Source organism: Rhinolophus hipposideros (assembly GCF_964194185.1).
Source record: "Rhinolophus hipposideros genome assembly, chromosome: 16".
Lineage (NCBI taxonomy): Eukaryota > Metazoa > Chordata > Mammalia > Chiroptera > Rhinolophidae > Rhinolophus > Rhinolophus hipposideros.
The window spans coordinates 50,601,061-50,621,589 of NC_138062.1; the positions used below are offsets into that span (position 1 = coordinate 50,601,061).

At 51.3% G+C, this 20,529-nt stretch overlaps 1 protein-coding gene across 2 annotated transcripts; it reads right to left on the bottom strand.

The window, feature by feature from the left end:
* Positions 1-2,427: 2,427 nt before the first annotated feature.
* On the bottom strand, positions 2,428-18,574 carry TMEM161A (transmembrane protein 161A). Of its 2 annotated transcripts, none has more exons than XM_081077322.1 (12): positions 18,505-18,574; positions 15,512-15,615; positions 14,863-14,943; positions 14,439-14,536; positions 14,190-14,346; positions 13,116-13,267; positions 6,503-6,563; positions 6,282-6,425; positions 6,064-6,177; positions 5,719-5,893; positions 5,510-5,606; positions 2,428-5,399 (listed from the first exon to the last, which is right to left on the bottom strand). In XM_081077322.1, exons 1-12 carry the CDS (start codon positions 18,505-18,507, stop codon positions 5,146-5,148), a joined length of 1,440 nt encoding a protein of 479 aa, XP_080933448.1. In that variant the 5' UTR covers positions 18,508-18,574; the 3' UTR covers positions 2,428-5,145. The 2 variants fall into 2 exon arrangements, with proteins under 2 accessions (XP_080933448.1, XP_080933449.1); XM_081077323.1 differs by having other exon boundaries at positions 18,350-18,514.
* Positions 18,575-20,529: the final 1,955 nt, after the last annotated feature.

A 20,529-nucleotide genomic window follows, 5' to 3' on the forward strand; every position in this document is an offset into this window, starting at 1 on the left:
AGATACCACCAAAGTGCTCCTCAGCAAGGCTGTGCCTACGCAGGTGCCCATGGGCGTCGAGCGGGGTTCAGGACACCCCCTGACTAGTGCCTGCGGCAGCCTCCGACTCCTGCCATTCGGGGGGCCACAGGGTACCTCCTTGCTGTTTTTCTTTTTTTTAAAGATGTTTTTATTGGGGAAAGGGAACAGGGCTTTATTGGGGAACAGTGTGTACTTCCGGAGTTTTCTTCCCAAGTCAAGTTGTTGTCCTTTCAGTCTTAGTTGTGGAGGGCGCAGCTCAGCTCCAGGTCCAGTTGCCGTTACTAGTTGCAGGGGGCGGAGCCCACCATCCCTTGCGGGAGTCGAACCGGCAACCGTGTGGTTGAGAGCCCACTGGCCCATGTGGGATTCAAACCAGCAGCCTTCGGAGTTAGGAGCACGGAGCTCCAACCGCCTGAGCCCCCTCCTTGCGGTTTTAATCACACTTTCCTGTGATCCCTTACAGGGCCAGGCATCTCTTTGTGATTGTTGGCCATTTATTTCCCTCCTCTTCCTCATTCTGTCCACGGCAGCCCCAGACCGCAGGCCTGGTAGGAGTGGCAAGATGGTCTCGAGTGACGTAGTGATGTTTTTGTGCTCCAGGGAGGCAGCAATGGATGTGACAAGAACGTACTGGAGACGTGGCTGCAACTGCCCATCAGCTCCTGTGCCCAGGGGACCTCGTGTGCCTCTGGGGAGGGGTGAGTCGGGGCTCCCAGACTTGTCTACCCTGGGGGACTCTCAGTGTGATGGGTGACGCTGCTGACTCTTGCTGTGGAATATTTGCAAAACATGCCTTGGAGCCGAGGGGAGGCAGGTGGGAATCCTGGAGGGCGGCTGAGGGAGGGAAAGCCCCTGCCTGGGATATTGAGAAAAGTCTCCCCCTCGTCGCCTGGGGATTCCCTGCAGGGTGGGGTGTCGGGCAGCCCTGAATCTAGCACTGGGGAGCCATGTGCTGGAGCAGATGGGCGAGGATGGAGCAGAGAGCTCAGGCAGGGAGCCACACTGGGGTCTGAGAGAGAAGATGGACTGAAAAGGCTCCAGAAGACTCTGGGTGAGGGGCGGGACCAAGACCCCCCCCCCCAGGGCCCAGCCTGGGCACCCATCTTCAGTCTGGAGGGATCAGACCGAGACTCAATTCTCCTAATTTGTGTCTTCCTAGGAAGTTGTTGCCTCCAGATGGCTTCTGATAATTCCCTTAAGATTTTACTGTCTCTGCTTTGGTTGTGACTCTTCTGCCTTCTCAGCTTGGGTGTTGTTTTCCATGGCATTTGGGGGGGCCCGGGTCCTAGCTATTTTACCTTCTGAGCTGTCACGCCCTGACATTTGTGTCTCCTCGAAATCCCTGTGTTCAAACCTAAAGGCAATGTGGTGGTGTTAGGAGGTGGGGCTCGGGGAGGTACTTAGGGTCAGATGAGGTCCAAGGGTGGCAGGGGGGCCCATGATGGAGTCCATCCCCTTAAGAGTCCCTTGAAAGAGCTGGCTTCCCTCTCTGCCCTCCGCTATGTGAGGACACGGCTTCCGTGTGAGGACACTGCAAGAAGCGTTGTGTACGACTCAGAAGCAGGTCCTCCCCCAGCCTGCCATGCCCCGATCTTAGACTCCCAGCCTCCAGGGTGGTGAGAAATCAGTTTCTGCTGTCAGCCACCCAGGCTATGGCATTTTGTTACAGCAGCCGGAAAGGATGCAGCACTGGCCCGCTGGTCCTGCTCTAAGCCGTGGCCCTTGTCACTCTCCCCAGCTCTGTTCTAGCATCTGCATGGCATGACTAGGTTTTTCTCTCAGGAGCTGGGCGTGCTGGGAGGCCCTCATGCCCCCTAATCAAGGTGACTTCTCAGGGAAGGAAGGGTCGGGATGGAGGCTCGCAAAGCCCCATCTGGCAGCCGGACAGAGCTGTGTGCAGGGAACCAGCAGCCATTGGCCCAGAAGGGGGGTGGGGTGGGGGTGGGGGAGGATGTTGCTGACAGGTTTCCCGATGGGCTGGGTGTGTTGTGAAAGAGAAGGGTAACAGGAAAGATGGAGCTGATGTGATTGGGGGGTTGGAGGGGAAGTTCAGACTCACTGGTCGTGCTGGCTGAGCTGCCCCACACACCCAGGGCCATAGCAGAAAACTGGGATTTGCTGATAATCGTGGGGCCCCATGAGTGAGAATGGAGAGGAGGGGAGAGGGGAGGCTGCAGGGGCAGCAAGGGAGGCGGGGTGGCCAGGGAGCGGACCACTGGGGCGGGCAAGAGGTCCGAGGACCTAACAAGGTAAGGCCGGTTCACACTCGCGTGGGCGAACTTCAGGGCCTGTTTCAGTTTGTCCGGGCTTTCCTTTGCTGGGTGTGAGGAGAGAGAAGGGTAACTTTTCTTGAGTTGAAGGTTTGATTTCTTTTGGATTTTTTGTTTGTTTTTTATTTTCCTTTTTGTCAGCTTGTCTGTTTCTGGTGACACAGGTTTTCTCGGCCTTGGCACCACTGATGTCCGGGGTCGGGTCGTTCTCTGTGTTGGGGACCATCCTGGGCCCTGTGGGATACTGAGCACCTCCCTGGCCTCCCGACCCCCACGTCATACCAACCAAAAACGTCCCAGACATTGACTAGAGTCCTGCCCTCCTATGAGCAGCACCAATGTGTGGTAGTTGACACTGGCGCTGTCAATTAAAAACTGAGATACTTAATTCTCCCCCCGAAACACAGGATCTTCATTACCCCATTACGTCTTCCCTATTTTTTTCTGTGGTTCTATTAATACCTTATTTTTGTCATTTTTACATTCTTTTTGTGTGTGAAATGTGTCACAAAGACTCTGTAAATATCTGCGTGGTTTGCTGTTGTCCCCGGGTCTTCCTGCCCCGGCCACCCCATGAGTGCTGACATTTGTGTCAGTCGCGGCATTGCTTTTGTTGATGGTGTTCCCGTCTTCCTGTGTGTCCCTACACCACAGGGTATTGCACTCCAGAGCAGAGCATGCACAGCCATGGTTGAGCAAGTGAGGGGCTGCTGCAGGAGGAGTTGTACCCCCTGAGCTCTCGGCCACGGGCTGTCAGCTGGGGGGGTGGAGGTCAGGTGCCAGGGGATAGTTTAGGTCCTGCATTGATTCCTGGGCCATTAGGTATGGCCTGTTCTGCCCTTGCTGGGAGCTGGTTTATGTTCTGGAACTTCCCAGAGACGTGGGATAGGACTCCTGTCACCTAGCATGAGGCACCAGGAACCTTTTGGTGCTGGGGAGCTGCCTTTGCGTTATTCCATGGAGTTCTCTTTCCGTTTGCTCGGATCTTTCCTGCCAGAACTCTCATTATATTGAAGATTCTTTTTCTGAGGTAATTTGATTTCCTCTCTGTCTATTGTTTTGCATAGCTTTTATCTTTTTGTTCTTTCTGCAAGATTTCCACAACTTTATCTTCCATTCGCTTTTAATCTCCAAGAACTCAAAAAGAGAAAAAGGTTCTTCAGATGTTCCTTTTTAGTAGTATTCTGGTTTTTTTAAATAAATTTTATTGGGGAACAGTGTGTTTCTCCAGGGCCCATCAGCTCCAAGTCATTGTCCTTCAGTCTAGTTGTGGAGGGCGCAGCTCACTGGCCCACGTGGGAATCGAACCAGCAACCCTGTTGTTCAGAGCTCACGCTCTAACCAAGTGAGCCAATTGGCCGCCCAGTAGTGTTCTGTTCTTGTTTCATAGATACAGTCTCTTCTGAGAACATTCTGGATTGGTTTTTTTGCTGTTTGAGCTCTCTTCTCCCTGTAAAGTCAATTTCACCCAGTTTTTTCTGTTTGCGTCTGCCTTCCACACTGGACTGTTCCTCAGATTGCGGGACACTCCTGGCTGTCTGTTCATAGTGAAGCCAGGGACGCAGACAGGCAGCCCTGAGGACCGAGTGAGTGTTGGGAACACGTGGACTCACAGCTGAGCGGGTGGCTGACGGGAACTCCACAGTGCCAGTGTTGTTAAATCTTTCTTTGTGGGCCAGTTGGATTTCCCAGGGGTCTTCAGTCTCATGCCTGGAAGGTTCTGGAATCTGCACGCAGGGTGAGGGATGGTGGCTCTCTCCATTTAGCATTCATTATGTGTATTCACCCATTTGCCAACACACCCCCTACCAAGTCTGGCTTCCCTCCTGGCTGTGCAGTGGTGTCAAGGGAGGGACATGAGCACCTAAGAAGCTTCCATGCCAGCAGCTTCTGTGTCTCACCCCTACCCTCAGCCTGGCCTATCAGGACCTGGTGCGGTCAATGCCTCAGGAAGCTTCTACAGGTAAATCCAGATATTTCCTGGGTTTTGAGTTTAGGGTCCACAGGATTGGCAGTCAATTATGGCTCCTTCCTAATTCCTAACTTCAGAACATTCTGACACCTCTGTACTTTTACTGGAGATTTGAGAAGGATCAAAATTAGATGATGCATTCAGTTTGCCTTAACCCAGGTTTTAACCCTTGTTTTAAATATACTTTTCATGTTTATCCACGTAACAAAAGCAGAGTTTCAAAAGTCAACCACCACTCTAGGGGCTAGAACAGCTTGGAATGCTGACTGACTCAGGAGTTGTTGAATAAAGCCAATTAATATCTTTAAGATTTACTCAGTTGAATTTTGGCTTTTCAGCTATGTTTATGTTGTTATATACACATGCACCCACACTGGGTTCCCACTGTGTGGCCACAGTGACAGAAAAGTTCCAGAGTCGGAGAGGGCCCCTCATCCCCTTTGCACGGCTCACCATGGCCTCAACGGTGTGGCAATTTGCCTGTGTGTGACCTTTATGGGAAAGCAGTCCCCACGTGGCAGAGGGCAGTAGCTGCTGTGGACCAGCCCACAGCCATGGGTCCACCATCGTCCCCCCTCCACCTCCCTTCTGTTTCCCGTTTTGTAAAAAGCCACCTGCTCCATTGTTCAGAAGAGTGGCCTCTTTGCTCTGCGATCCAACCTGAATGTGCACACACAATCCAGGAACAATGGCTGTGGGACCCTTTGCCACCGGCCCTCGGAGACAGGTTTCGACGCAAAGCTCAGGATCCAAGGGGGGGCCCTTGCAGGCACTGCAGTGAAGGGTTGGGCACAGTGGGGATGCCCAGACCTGCTCGCACCTGGGGACACTGAGGCACACATGGAAGGGGCAGCCATGGGCCCCAGGAGTGTCTGCAGGTGGCTAGGAGCCTGCCAGCTGTTGGTGGAAATAGAGGCCGAAGAGGCTGGAGAGCAGCTGGCTGGCGGCAGTCCACCAGATGAGGAAGGCTAGAACGCAGCGGAGGAAGAGGGGTGTAAGCAGGCCCCCCAGGGCCCCAGTGATCCGGGCCGCTGCCTGCTGGGCCTCGTCCTCCTGGGGGCCCGCTGGGCCATCGGGGGTTGCTGCCTGCACTGGGGACAGCAGGAGGGCTGGGCCCAAGCCCCAGGAGTAGCCTCCTGTGAGAAGAAAGGAGGAGGGGGGTAGAGGGAGGGGAGGAGAGCCAAGGCCAGGGCTGCCTCAGGGGCCCCCCAGCCCACCCCTACCCCAAGAGGCAGCTTCCTCTCACCAAGTGTCTTGAGCAGCAGCGTGCAGTTGAGGGTGAGGATGAGGGGCGTCAGGTACTGCAGGCTCACCACCGTCACGTAGCAGTAAACCCGTACCACCTGGGGGGCAAGGAGTCGCGGCAGTGACCCTCCGGGCTCGGGCTGACCCCAGGCCAGAGGGCCTGGCAGCCTCGCTGCGCACGCCAGCTTCCCTCGCCCATGGCACCCGTACCCGCCGCTGGATCTCGCGGGCCTCGATGTGGCCGGCCTCCCGCCGCAGCTGCTCCACGCGGGACTTAGCCAAGCACAGGTAGGCCTGCAGGTGGGGTCGGGTCACTGCCAGCCGCAGCAGGCACAGCGCCACGAGCACCCAGAGGCGCAGTGAGTCAAAGGCCGAGTCTGACAGACTGAGCAGGGGAGAGGGGGAGGAGAGGGGGCGCGTGAGGCCACCCCAGGCCTCAGGCTCTTCCCCTGGGCCCCACAGCTCCTTAATGGCTCCTCCCTGAGCCTCAGAGACAGGAATACACGGAGTGGGGGCCCCAGCCGCCCTCCCTCCCAGCCTCAGCCCCATACACACAGGGAGAAGGGCGTTTCCCCAAAGGGCGCCTGGTGCAGAAGGTCCCGCGCAATGGGCTTGGTCCAGAGCCACAGGATGAACAAGGGTGACAGGAAGCTGGTGTGCAGGAGGAACCTGGGTGCAAGGGCACAGCAGGATGAGGCTTGGGCACCACTTACCATCCCTCAGCCTGTCCCCTGAGCTGCCTAACCTCCCACGCACCCGGACCCCCACTTAACTGCAGCATGGGCCGGTCTTCCGACATGGTCAATGCATCCCGGTGAGTCTGGGCCAACCGCAGGCCTGGGAAGGTGAGGAAAGCCCCCAGCAGGGAGCCCAGGACTGCCAGCCCCACACGGATGGCCAGCTTGGCCAGAGGAAGCCTGGGAGAAGAGAGAGGTCCGCAGCCTGCCTGCAGCTCACAGCCTGCCCCTACCCCCTCTCCCTTTCCAGGACTCACGCCCAGTCCCAGCCCTGCATCTTCAGAAGTGGCTCCAAGTTCTGGGTCATACTGGCCAGGCCTGGGGAAGACAAGGAGAAGAGGGAGGTAGAGTAGACCCCTGGGGCCTCAGAGCCTACCGTGCACCACTCCCAGATGGCCTTTGCTCCCCAGGTAGCGACACAATGAAGGCCAGGCCCCATGCCAGGCATGAGGACCTGGTTACCTGCTCTGGTTACGTGTAGCTCTTTTCAAAGAACAGGGGAATGTGGTGGGCAGACCCTTGATTGAACCAGGGGACAAGGTGGGGGTGAGGGGGGACACTGAATCTGAGCTTAGTGGATTATACCAGGAATCGGGGGGGGGCCTGAGAAATCAAAGTCCTGGGAAAAACCCTCAGTTCTGGCCCCCAGATTTTCCAGAGTAAAAGCAAGTAAATATGAACTCATAACCAAAGTCACCAAACACAGAAGGAAACAAACCACCACAGAGGAGAGTCAGCAGAAAAAAACCCCAAAAGTTTAGACCACCAGGACTTTAGAAATTGGCATTATCGATTATGTGTGAAATGACGGAGGAAAATAAAGCTGGAATCACAGAACAGGCAACACGAGACTACCTCAGATAACCAGGTAGATTTGCGAATGAACCAATTAAGCTCTTCCATAACAGGAAAATACAACTATTGAAATAATAGGTTGTTGAACAGCATATTAGAAAGAGCCGTGAAGGATTTCATGAATTAGATCTGAAGATATCACTCAGATTCCAACTCAGAAAGATAAGAAGGTGGGGAATATGAAGGGAGATTGAGAGATGAGGACAGAATAGAAAGTCAAGTCAGAGCTCCAGAGGGAGAGAGAGAGAATAAAGGATAAGAGACACCGTAAAAGAATGGTTGAGAAACATGCAGCATAGATACCACCTGTAAAGTACATCAAACCAGATAAAAACAAAGAAACCCATGCCTAGACGCATTGGTGAAACTGAAGAATATCAAAAACAAAGAGATCGCAAAGCAGCCAGGGAGTTAAAACAGATCACCTATAAAAGAAGGACAATTAGGCCGGCAGCACATGTCAACAGTAACAACAGAAAAGGAACAAATAGAAAGTGAAAAAGTAAGATGGCAGAAACAAAACCAAATGTGTCTGTTATCACAATAAAGGTAAACATATTTAACTTCAAAGTTAAAGGACACAGGTTGTCAGACTTGATTGAAAATATCCAGATACATGAGTTTTAGAGACATACCTCAGCATGAGGTCACTGGAAGGTTGAAAGAAAAGGGATGTTAAAAAGGCATAACAAATGCTAATCAAAATAAAACTGAAAAGGCTCTATTATAACCAGACAAACTAGACTAAGACAGGAGTGTTATTAGAATCGGAAGGGGTCAATCCATCATGATAAAACTGCCAATTCACCAGGAAGATGTAGCGATTCTAAACTTGTAAACACCTTGTCAATTTGCCTCAAAATACAGAGGGTGCCAAAAAATTATATACACATTTTAAGAAAGGAAAACTGTATTAAAATTGTAATGCTCAATATAACTCGTATAGCAATAACAAAAGATGAATACAAGTCATGTGTTTTTTTCTAAATCTTTATTTTAAGTGTGTTTTTCCAGGACCCATCATTTCCAAATCAATCTAGTTGTGGAGGGCGCAGCTCACAGGGTCCCATGTGGGGATCGAACCGGCAACCTTGTTGTTAAAAAGCACCACGCTCTAACCAACTGAACTAACCGGCTGTCCCAACAAGTCACGTTTAACTTTTGCAATGACAAGAGGTGTTCAAAGTGGTTACCATCAGTGTCCAGACACTTCTGATGACGGTGAACTACTGCTTGAGCAACGTTGACCAAAGTGCCCACTTGTATACATTTTTTTGGCACCCTCTGTATACAAAGAAAACAATGACAGAACAACCTGGAGAAATCGAGACCTCCATCCCAGAGGGAGATTAACCCTTTAGTGACAAGAAGTTAGGAAAGATGGAGATTTGAATTTATTGGACATAGACAGGCAGTGAATATATGTTCTTGAAGACCGCACGGACCAGTCACAAAAGCCGAACACATTGTAGGCCATAAGGCAAGTCTTAAGGAATATTAAAGAACGTATTTCAAGTAGACCATCTTCTGTTACCATGGTATAATTAAGGTAGAAATAAGAATTTTTTTAAAGTTCCACATTTGAAGTTTTTAAAAAGGGTTTAAAAATAAATCGCAATAGAAACGGTAAAATACCCAGAACTGCATGATAATGAAAATACAAGTCAAAACTCAGAGGTGGACAAAAGTGGAACTTAGAAAATATTCATAGCCTTAAATACTATAAATGATATCAATAGAAATAGAAGAGGCTGAAAATTCATGAGTTAAGTAGCACCTCAGAAATTGGAAAGAAGAAAAGAAAGCCTGCAAGAGCACTAATCTAAAATCCAGAGGTCCTAGGGCAGCTAGTTCAGTTGCTTAGAGCGCGGTGCCCTTAACAACAAGGCTGCCGGTTCGATCCCCACATGGGCCACTGTGAGCTGTGCCCTCTACAACTAGACTGAAACCACTACTTGACTTGGAGCTGATGGGTCCTGGAAAAAAACTTAAAATAAATAAAAGTTTTAATAAATAAATAAAAAGAATCCAAAGGTCCCAGCCACACAAAAGGGGAAAGATTGGAAAGGATGAAAGAAAACCAAACAGAATCCACAATTCATTAAAAATGCAATTGTTAGGTTATTCCATGGGAAACACTCAATGTGATTCCTACTCATAACACAAAAGTGAATTCCCAGGAGTTTAGTGCTTGATGAAACTTGAAATATTATGGGGAAAAATATAAAATCTCTTTGTGATCATAGGGAAAGGAAGGGAAGGGAATTCTCCAAGACAAAAAAATCAACTAAAATATCAAACTTCTGTTCTTCAACAGACACCAGAAGTGATGGCTGCAACTATGTTCAAAGGCTCAGCCAAAACTAGTGTGGTGTGTGTGTGTGTGTGTTTGTGTTTGTGCAGAGAGAAAATAGTGCACATGTGGTTAAATGACTCTAGGTCAAGGGTATCTGAGGTCATTAGAGGACTCATCCAACTTATTTGTAGATTCATAATTTTTCAAAATAAAATGTTTGGAGAAAAACTTTTTAAAGAAAAAAAGTACCACAAAGAGTAAAAAGACACCACAGATTGAGAATTTAATCACGTCCAAGATACACATATTTTTTCACACTCTAACTTCTTTAAAATTAGGATACATATACCAATTGGTGGCATGCAGTAGTTTAACAGTGCTTATCTTTTTTTGGTGGTTCATGAAATAATAATGGTAGGATTAAGTATGCGCCACACAAAGAACAAAGGATCATTATCCATAATATAAAGAAACTCTACAAATCAACAAGAAAAAAAAGACAAACAAAAGCTTTACAACATTGGATTTGACAACAATTTCTTGAATATGACACCAAAGGCAACAGGCAAGAAGAAAAAATAGACAAACTGAACTCACAAATTTTTTTTTTTAAATTGTGCATTAAAAAATACTATCAATAGAGTAAAAAGGCAACCCATAGAATGGGAGAAAATATTTGCAAATCATACGTATTTGGTAAGGGGTTACTATCCAAAATGTATACAGAACTCCTAAAATTCAACAACAAAGAAACAAACAACCCAATTCAGAGATGGGCAAAGGACTTGAACATCTTTCCAAAGAAGACATCCAACTGGCAATAAGTACATGAGAAAATGTTCAACATCACTAATCATTAGGGAAATGCAAGTTAAAACCACAATGAGATACTACCTCACACTCACTAAGATGGCTCCTATAAAAAAAAAAAAAAAAAGAAAGAAAGAAAGAAAATAATAAGTACTGATGAGGAGGTAGAGAAATTGGACCCCTTGTGCGCTGCTGGTGGGAATGTAAAATGCAGCCTCTATGGAAAACAGTATGGTGGTTTAAGTTAAACATAATATTACCACATGGTCCAGGAATTCCACTTCTGGGCATATACCCAAAAGAATTAAAAGGGTCTCAAGGAGATATCTGTACACCCAGGTTCCTTGCAACATTTTTCACAAGAGCTAAACCGTGGAAACAATGTAAGTGTCCATTGACCGGTGAATGGAGAAGCAAAATGTGGTCCATCTATACAATGGAATACTATTTAGCCTTAAAAAGGAAGGACATTCTGTTCAGGGAACCAAGCCAGTCACAAAAGGACAAATACTGTATGATCCCACTCGTATGAGGTCCCTGGAGGAGTCAGATTCATAGCGACAAAGCGGAATGCTGGGGACCAGGGGAGGAGGATGGCAGTTAGTGTTTACTAGAGACAGAGTTTCAGTTACAAGATTCCAAGAAGAAAAGTTCATGGATGGTGGTGACGGTTGCACAACATGATGAATGAACATAACACCACTGAACTGTAGACTTAAAACTGGTTAAAATGGTAAATTTTACATGATGTGTATTTTACCACAATAAATTTTTTTAAAGAAACACATACAATTGAAAGAGAAATGAAACAATATGAAACAATATGAAAAGACTTTTGACAGAAGAGGAAACGTGAATCACGAAGAAACAGGAGAAGATGCTCAGACTCCCAGGTAACCAGTGAAATGCACGTAAGACCACAGCAGGCATCACTCTACACTGCTAGGCTGGTACCATGGATCGCAAGTCATTTAAACCATACTGTTTCCCTGGGAGTTTGGTGTGGTCACCACCCAAGCTTATAAGCAGGGAGGCTGAGGCAGGGGGCCAGTTGTGACCTCGCCCACACCCACCTGTCATGTGGCCAGGACTCAGTGGGCAGCCTGAGCCCTGAGTCCACGGTCTGGACCCCAGGCTGGTGGACGTGCTGGGAGAACTGCTCTGAAAATGCTGAGGCCCCATCTCCTAAAGGTGAACATGTCCCCATGGTTCCCAAGTCTGTGCCCAAAAGAAATGTCTGCCTGCGTGTACAAGGAAACACATACAAGAATGTTCCCTGTCGTAGATGTGAAAAAGCTAAAATCGGCAAACTAACTAAATGTCCATCAACAGGAGAATGGGCAACGAGTAGTTTCATCCCATCATACATGGTGACAAGGCCAACATGGAAACAATATCAGAGAGACAGAAAAGCACAGCTGGAAGACTACACATTGCAAAACTGAATAAATTATTTAGGGACAGAAATGTACATGATGAAACTTTTTTGAAAAGGCAAAGGAATGATCAACACAAAGTGTGAGAGACTGGTTAGGGCTGGTGGGGGGGGAGGCGGTGGGACCGCGAGAAGTGCCAGGGACACGTAGGAGCACTGGGAATGTTCCAGTTCTTATTTGAGAAGTGGGTTCGTGGGGGTTTACATTATTATTTCGCTTTGTAATTTACATATATGTTCTTGTATGTATATTAAACATTATATAATTTTAAAAAGAGAAAAACAGGGAGAATTGGTGAAGATAAAGCTCCAGGAATCAACAGGGCCATGGGAGCCATAATGAAAATTTTGGTCTTTATCCAAAGACCATATGAGTCTGGTGTCAGGCAGAGAAGTGATGTATCCAAATTATGTTTTTAAAAGATCAAAGAATAGACAAAGTCAAAAGAAAAATGAGAAACTAAGAAAAAATATTTGCCACTCTGATCACACACAAAGGCTAATTTCCTTAATATGTAAAGAGCTCCTACAAATCAATAAAAGGATCAACAACCCAGTACAAAACTGGGCAAAAGAACAAATCTTTTCTGGAAGGGAAATAGAAATAGCTCTTCAGCATATGAAAAGATGCTCAACCTCACTTATATTTTCACCCATCAGATCACCCAAGATGAAAACGTATGAGGAAACACATTAGAGAGGGTATGAGAAAACAGGCATGTTTATAGGCACCTTTTCCCAACGGGAGATTTGCAACGTTCTCAAAATTACAATGTACTCTGTTGCACAGGGCCACAGGCACAAAGCGATTCCCATGCGACAATGTTATAGAACAACATGGTTTTGTTCAACACTTCATAGCAAGAGACTTAGATATCCATAAATAGGGGCCTGGTTAAATAATCATAGAACATCTATAACATGAAATACCATGTATCTGTCATAAGAAATGAATCCATCTGTAGAATCAAGGGACAAGCTCCAATAGTTATTGTTTTTAAGGAAAAAAGACAAGGTGTAGAGACGTATACACCACTATTTTATGTGAATCAGGAAAAGTGGCACCTAGGTTTTCTCTGGGGGGCAGAACCAGTGTGGAAGGGGGACTTTCACTCCATAGCCTCTTATACTTTGTGAATTTTGTACCATTTACCTATGTCCTCCCACAAATCAAATTAAAAATAGGTAAATATTAAACCACTCTGCTCGCCGGGGATAGATAGAGGGGAACAGAAGTGCCTTTGAGAAGAGCTACAGCCCCAGGCATCTGTCAGTGACAGTGTGAAAGATTTCCTCTCATCCCCAGAGCACAAGGGGGCGCCGAGGGTGGCAGAAACCCATGGAGACTGGGGGGTGGGGGGAGCAGGATTCCCCTCCTTCACCTACTATGTGCCGGTGGGACAATTAAACCTCACACTTGCTGACGTACACAAGGGAGTGATGGAGGTGTCTACCCCACACCCAAGGCACGTACCTGGCTCCAGGCCCAGCTCGAGGGTCTCCTCAGGCACCACCTGAACCAGCATGGCCAGGAGCAGGAAGAAGAAGGCGAAGGTGAGGCACACGGAGCGCTCACCCCCCTCCTTGGCGCTGAAGTATAGCTGGGTCACCGTCAGGAACACCTTGCTGGGGGCAGAGCTAAGGAGGCCCCCAGGCCTGCAGTGCCCTTGCCCACTCCAGCCCCCCAGCCAGTGACACCCCAAATCCAGAGCACAAACACCAGTGTTTGGGTTTGGGGTGCTGGGGAGCAGGGGAGTGACCGAGGAGAAGAGTGAGCCGCTGAACAGGCCCAGAAACAGGCGGAATGCTGCCCATGCCCGTCAGCAGCATGGGGCAGTGCACATGGCAGGCTCAGCTGGCACAGGCCTCCAGCTCGGCTCATCACTCCCTGTGGCCAGTTAGAAATGGCCGCCAAGTCACTCCCTCAGGAGGGCCCACCTCCCCGACCCATCTGCCCCCCAGCTGCACTCACAGCACCTTTGCAGAAAAGCTGTCAGATATAAGGACTGTCTCTCCAATCTGTCCTGAAAAGATCTGGGGGTTTTCACGAACAGGGTGGACCCCAAGATGGGCTTCCCTTCTTCCCAAGACCACTCCACAATGACGTTTTCTCCTATTTGAGCCCCCAAAGTCACGGGTTCATCTCTGATCTCTGTGTGGCTTAAAAAAAAGATTGCTGAGGCTTCCCCTTCGCATCTGGGCGGGCCTAGTGACTTGTTTTGACCGAAGGGATAGACAGGGATGGGAGAGCGGCTTGTGTAGGGGCTCAGGAGACCTGCAGAACCCCATCTTCCTTGCTGATTTCTGCGGCTGCGATGGGGGAGTGTGGCCAGCCTGCTGGAAGGGGGCCTACAGGGACCAGAGCTGAGGCCACCCAGCGGAGCCCGGCCCAGGACAGCAAATGCAATGGCCACTGCTTGACCTCTCCCAGGGCTGCGGAGTCTGTGGCACAACAGTCAATAACTGATTACGGATTTAGGGGGTAAAGGGATCCTTGGTCAGGCTCCCACATGCCTCCTGCCTGCCCTGCCCAGAGCCGGAAGGATACAGGGAAAAAGCGATGGTGAGAAGGCACCAGAACACGGCGATATTGGTCTCCCTGGCCGGGCCCAGCACGTAATAGTAGGCCTCTGTGAAGAGGTACACACCGCCCGCGTACACGGCAAAGTCCACGAACCACTGGTACTCCAGGAAGAAGCGCAGAACTGCGGGCCACACTGCTCAGCCTGGGGCCCCGGCTCGGGGCCTCCCCCATCTCCCCACCCTGCCAGGGCGCAGGGACCCACTGGGCTGTTACCGAGGGCGTCCATGGCTGTGAGGGGGCAGGTCTCCAGTTGGAAAGGGGCATCTCGGGGCACACAGAAAGGCTTCTCTTCACTACAGCCATTGGCCCACCTGGCAGGGGGTGGGGGGAATCTGAGCAGCATTCTTCCCTTTCCTCTCCCCAGTGCAGCCTTCCTCTCCCCACTCTGGCCTGGGGGGCTCAGCTTGCCACGCTCAGCACACAGGAGCTGGTCTGGGAGGTGCCTTCTCCCCCAGGATGGGTGTCCTCTGCACACCACGGTGTGGGTACCACAGCAAACATCCAGTAAGTCTCCCATGCCAACGGGAGGCAGCCCGTGCGTGACGGTGGCCATCACTCATCCTGGCGTGTGCCCAATTCTCTACGCCCAGAGCAGGCCCTGTGCCGCCCACAGCCTTCCCTATGGGGGCTCACTCACCGTTCCCTCTTGCCTCTGGGCCTCTGCTTCCCTGCCAGGGCCCGAAGCTCTTCTTCAGAAGGGTGCTTGTATCGGAAGAGACTGAGGGCAAAGACAGGCAGTCAGGAAAGCTCAGGCATGGGGGCTGGGGGTAAGGCAGTGAACCCCAAAACCCAGGACTGGAGTCACAGGGAGGGATGGGCCCCCCTGAATGCCTGGTGACAGGAGGGGCAGGGACCATGAAGGCCAGGGGGAAGGCCCGGGAGGTGTGCTGGGGTCCTGGACACCCCTGAATCTGCTGGCTAACTCTCCTAGTGGAGCAGGCATGCACTGTCCTGGGGAGAGACTGTAGTTTCCAGCTGATCTCAGAAAGGATCTGAGGCCCAAACAGGGATAAAAAGCACTGCGGGGGAAACATCTACAGCAAGAGTAGGGTCGAAGGGGGGCTGCAGTGGGGGAAGCAACTGCTCTTTGGAGTGTGGAGATGGTCTCCTGTGTGTACATCTGTCAGAACTGATCCGACTGTGCGCTTCCAGTGTATGCCGTTGACAGTACATAAACCACATCTCAATAAAGTTGTTTCAGCTTCTGCACAGGGCACGAGGTGGGTCTGGGGATGGGACCATAGAGGGCGGGGCTCCTCCCACAGCCAGGAGGGGGTGCGGCTCACCTGCCATTGCAGAGCAGCCAGCGTGCAAAGGAGCAGTGTGGTGCCAGCCTGTGCATGAGGGTGGCAGTGAGCAGGGTCACCACCAGCTGCACTCCGAGGACCGCCTAGGGGAGGGGACATGACGGGCAGTACCTGCCAGAGGGTCACAAGATTCCTGCTTCTGAGCCCAGCTATTTATAGAGATGCAGGGTGAGGTGGGGCAGGGCGGCCTCCTTCGCCTCCAGCTGCCTCTTGGAGAAGAGGACTGGCGTGAGCTTAGACCCAACCCTGGGAGCCCCTGCTGAGCAGGGAACCCCGACCTGGCTGGGGTGGGGAGGGGGTGGAGAGCACGTGCTGGAGCAGAAAGGGTTCACTTCCAGCCTCTGCCATGGATTTCAGGTATTAATCTCCCCAAACCTCGGTTTCCTCATCTGGAAAAGGGGTGCTTCCTATTTTGTTTCACAGACTCTCACAACTTTCTCCAGAATCTCCAATGACCCCAGTGCACCCAGTGAAAGCCACTCCTCTCCCACCATCGTCCCAGCCTCGCAGCAGCGGTCTCAGGCCAGCTTCTAGCTTAAACATTCACCCTGGTGGTCCCATCTTAAATGATCGCTGATGGCTGCATCACCCTCTCTTCCTCTCCCTCCTTTTGTCTCAGTCTCACGCCACTACCTGTTTCGGTGTAAAGACTTAGACATGTGAGTGGGATGACTTGTTTTTTTTTTTTTTTTTTTTTTTTTGGTTGAGAGCCCACTGGCCCATGTGGGAATCGAACCGGCAGCCTTCGGAGTTAGGAGCATGGAGCTCCAACCGCCTGCTCCATCCGGCCGGCCCAGGATGACTTGTTTTTCATTAGGAATTTTCTCACCAAGTTCTACACAACAACCTTTTTAACAATAATTCATAACACATTTTCACATACTTGTTTTAAAACGTTTTAGGAGAAATGTTTTTGGTAATCATTCTGAAGCTGAAGCTGCTTGAATGTAGCCAATACCAATTTGCTATCAGTAATCATATAATTATGTAAAATTATGTGCTCAGAAGACCTCTCTAATAGTATTACGGTATTGTAATCAACAAGTAAAATGAAATAAAGATCAGTATTAATTATTAAAATTGTCCTTTAATCAGGCAAAAATAAGATAACTTTAAAAGGAAAAGCTCTAGTGGAATGGATATCGGGTCTAGCTTTCGGAATGACTGCTGAGAAATCCATCATTAAAATAACTGACTCATAGGATATTTTCTCTATGCCTGTGACTTGTAAACTGAGACCAGAGCATTTTTTCAGTATTGTTGGGGTGTCATCTTTCTGATCTCTAAATCTCATTAATCTCCTAGTCTCACTGCTCACCCTCCCACCACCAAGTGCCGACTGGCAGGTGGGCACTAATGACCACTGCATTGTCAGGGTGGTGGGCACCCTGAAACTCAGTGTCCTCCTGGGTCCTCCTTCCTCCTCGGACCCCTCCTCTGCTCCTTGGGGAGGGGGACAGCATCTCCCCCCAGCACTTACCAGCGGGCACCAAATTTCAGAGCCTCTAAGCACCCCGCCTGCTTTTCTCTTCCCTCTGAGGCCTCTCTCCTGTGAGCGCCTCCCTTGCCAGGATTTTACCAACCAACCCGGCCCAGCACAACCTCAAAGGACCCCAACACAGCTGCATCTGCAGCCTGGACCTCTCTCCAAGCTCGCAGACCCGCGCTGCCCCAGGCCCTTCCCATCACTCCAGCAGACACAGCACGAGGCTTCTCCAGGAGGTGTCAGTCTCACAGCCTGCAGGACCCGCAGGCCCAACTCAAGACCACTCCACCTCACTGCCTGGCTCTCCCCCGGGGCCATCCCTGCATCCAACCACTCAAGTCTCCCAGACCTCATCCATCGCTGGCCCCATCACCCTTCGACACCGCCCGGGGAGGGGGCCCATGGTTCAAACTGTGGTCCCAGCACATAGGACAGGAAGAGCGGGAGGAGAGAAGGAGGGAGGGAGGAAGGGATGGGAAGGAGGGAAGAAAGACATGTGTCCTCCGCCTCAGGCGCCGCGGTCTGTCCAGGGGTGTTCTCATGCCCCGCCCCCAGCAACACCAGTCTCGGGGTCCGCGCTCTGCAGACTCCACAGATCTTCTGGAGCTTCCCGTTCGCCCGCTCCTTCCCTCGCTCAGCCTTTCTCTGGCTCTTCCCTCCATCTCGTTCCGAGAGCCCTGCCGCCGCACCGCGCACAGCGTCCCACTCCCAGCCGGGAACGACGCCCCCTTTCAAGCGCCCCCTCCACTAATATTCTCACTTCAGGCCCACGTCCAACAACCCCTCCTCGGGGACGCACACCCCTGTCCCTGGCGGAGTCAGACTGCCTCCGGGGCCCCTCCAGCCCGTGTCTCCCTCGGCCGAGTCCCAACAGCGGGGGGCTGGCGGTACCCGCCCTCGCCAGGCAGGAGCCCCGCGCACACGGGCGAAGTTTGAAGCACAAACTCGGTGGTTTGCACGCGGAGCCTCGAGGGACCTGAGGATTCCAGCTATGCGGTCTCCTACTCTGGGACCCCCGCTCGCCCTGAGGCCACCCGGGTCCCCTCAGAGGGCCTGGCGCCCCCCTCTCAGGGCTATCCCTGGCCCCTGTGCGCACCCCGGGACCCGCAGGGACTCCCGAGGGACGCGTCCGCGCGGCCCCACGCTCCGTAGGACTGGGCCCCAGCAGGACCCCAGACCTCCCTCGCGGGGTTCCGAACGTGCTTGGGTCCCCAGGCCCCTCGGAGGGACCCCAGGGCTCTAGAACGTAGGGCCCCCAGAACTCTCAGGGGCTTCCAGGCCCCTCGGCACGACCCTCGACCCCTTCATAGGTCCCGCAGCCAGATGCTGACCCCAGAGATGGAGACACGGCCCTCTGCACGATCCAGAGTCCCTCAGAGCCCCCAATCCCTACAAAGGAACCCCCGTCCCTTCGGTGTCTCCCTGGACCTTCTCGGCGGGACCCTGGGCGCATCATGGCCCCCCACGCCTCAGAACGCTCGCTTACCATTTCGCCCGCGGGAGCTCGGTGGGAGAAGCCAGGGGCCCCGGCTCACGGCACTTTATGGGAACTCGACCAATCAGAGCCCGACTCTGGTCTGACAAGCAGTCCGTGTGACCAATCACCAGGCTTGGATCTGGGGCACATCACAGGGGACTGCTCGCGTTGAATGCCGGAAGTTGTAGTTCGAAGACGCCCGGCTTGCTGATACCGGTTGAATTAGGACTTTATCAGGGACACCTGTGTGGCCGCCCTCTCTGAGGCTCAGTGTCCTCATCTGCACCTGTCTAACAGGTCTGCGGCCAATACATTTATTCACGCACTATCTGAGAGACACTTTTGAGCGTTCAAGAACATTCAATGTCTCCCACTGACTATACTCCCAAGTGCTGCGACTGAATTCAGACCCCTCTTCCTGATTTCAATCTGCCGCCAGCACTATTGTGGCGCTCGCCACCAGCCACTCTATAGTGCACTCTATAGTGCAGCCACTCTATAGTGCAGCTCGCCACCAGCCACTCTATCTCATACCTCCAGGCCTCTGCAAATGCTGTTTTCCGTCTTGGAATGTCTCCTTTCTTTCTCAATCTTTTTCATAAGGCAAAAGCTTAATTCACCTCTATCAGGCAGGTCTATGGTTGTGAACCACACACACACACACACACACACACACACACACACACACACACAAAGAATCCAACTCCAATGGGCTCCAGCAAAAAAGGGACATTTTGGAATCGCAACACAAAACTGAAAGTATTATCAGCTTCAGGCATGTTTGGATCTACCACCAAATGTCAGCTTCAGAAATGTCAGTTTTCTGTTTCTACGCTTGGAGGTAAGAGCTTCTAGCATAAGTGCCTAAGTTTTACTGTCTGTGTGTCTATGAATGTGTGTCTGCATGAGTGTGGACATATAAGTGGATGTGACAATGTCTTGAGGGTCTTTATGGGGGAGGTACCTGAGAGTAGGGCCTATGTAGTTGATTGCCTCCTCTCGTGAGTGATTTTGTCTTTGTTTATGGGCACATGTGGATGTCTGTTTGCAGGGTGTGTCACTTTGGTCCTCTGAACTCAAGAGTGTCCCCCTGAAAGAGGATGGATGAGAGTGGCAGTGAGGGTCACTGGGATTCCCTAGGACCTACACGGGGGTCATGACATGCCCCTCATGGCCAGGGCATACCAGTGGTATCCAGGGAAGATGGGCTATGGGTGTCAGAGAAGGTATCAGAGAAGAGGGAACAAGAAAGAAAAGGCAAGGGGCTGGGGGGATTTGCTGCAGGCTCACTGCATGCCAGGCTGGGAGTGGGGAGCACTCACTCATGTGCTGCCTTCAGCAGCCAGGGTGGCAGGACAATTGTCTGCATTTCATTGGTGGAGATACTGTGGCCCTGAGAGGCCCGATCTCTCCTTCTACCCGAGCTCTCCCCTGGGCACCAGTAGCTCCAGAGTGCCTCCGCGTGGTGCATCACAGCCTGGGCCCGGCGCTCCCAATCTTCCCTCACCGTCTTTCCATCCCCCTGGTGCTGATGCACAAACTCTGGAGTTGGCCTTGATGCCTGTGTCACCCACACCTGATCTGTCAGTTCCTCCTGATGGCTCCACTTTCCAACTGTAACCACACTCCCCCCTGGCCTCACTCCCTTCACAACCTCCACCCAGTCCAGCCTCTACCATCTTTTGCTTGCAGTCCCCTCCTCCTCTGGCTTCCATCCTGTCTCCCACCCCATCCCCCACAGTCTAGTTTTCTCCTGAGCGCCTTGAGGGCACCCGTTAACAGCCAGACCACGTCCCTCTTCTGCTCACAACCATCCATGGCTCCCACCTCATGCAGAGCAAAACCAGTCTTCTCTCCTATAATACATTGGAAGGTCTATGTGTTCTTTCCTTCATTGTTTGCTCGACATCTCTGTTCTCCACTGGATGTTCCTCGTTCTCTGTCCTCCATTGGGTATTCCATGTCCCTGATCCTCACTGGAGTCCCCCTATGTCTGTCCACACTAACGTCCCACATTCTCTGACCACACTGAGG

Coding starts and splice junctions, on each gene's coding strand:
- TMEM161A (XM_081077322.1), bottom strand. Junction 13,268..14,189: donor CTCACCATCGCTTTTTCCCT/GTATCCTTCCGG, acceptor CTCTGCCCCCAG/CAAGGTGTTCCTGACGGTGA. Junction 6,564..13,115: donor CGAGCTGGGCCTGGAGCCAG/GTACGTGCCTTG, acceptor TGTCTTCCCCAG/GCCTGGCCAGTATGACCCAG.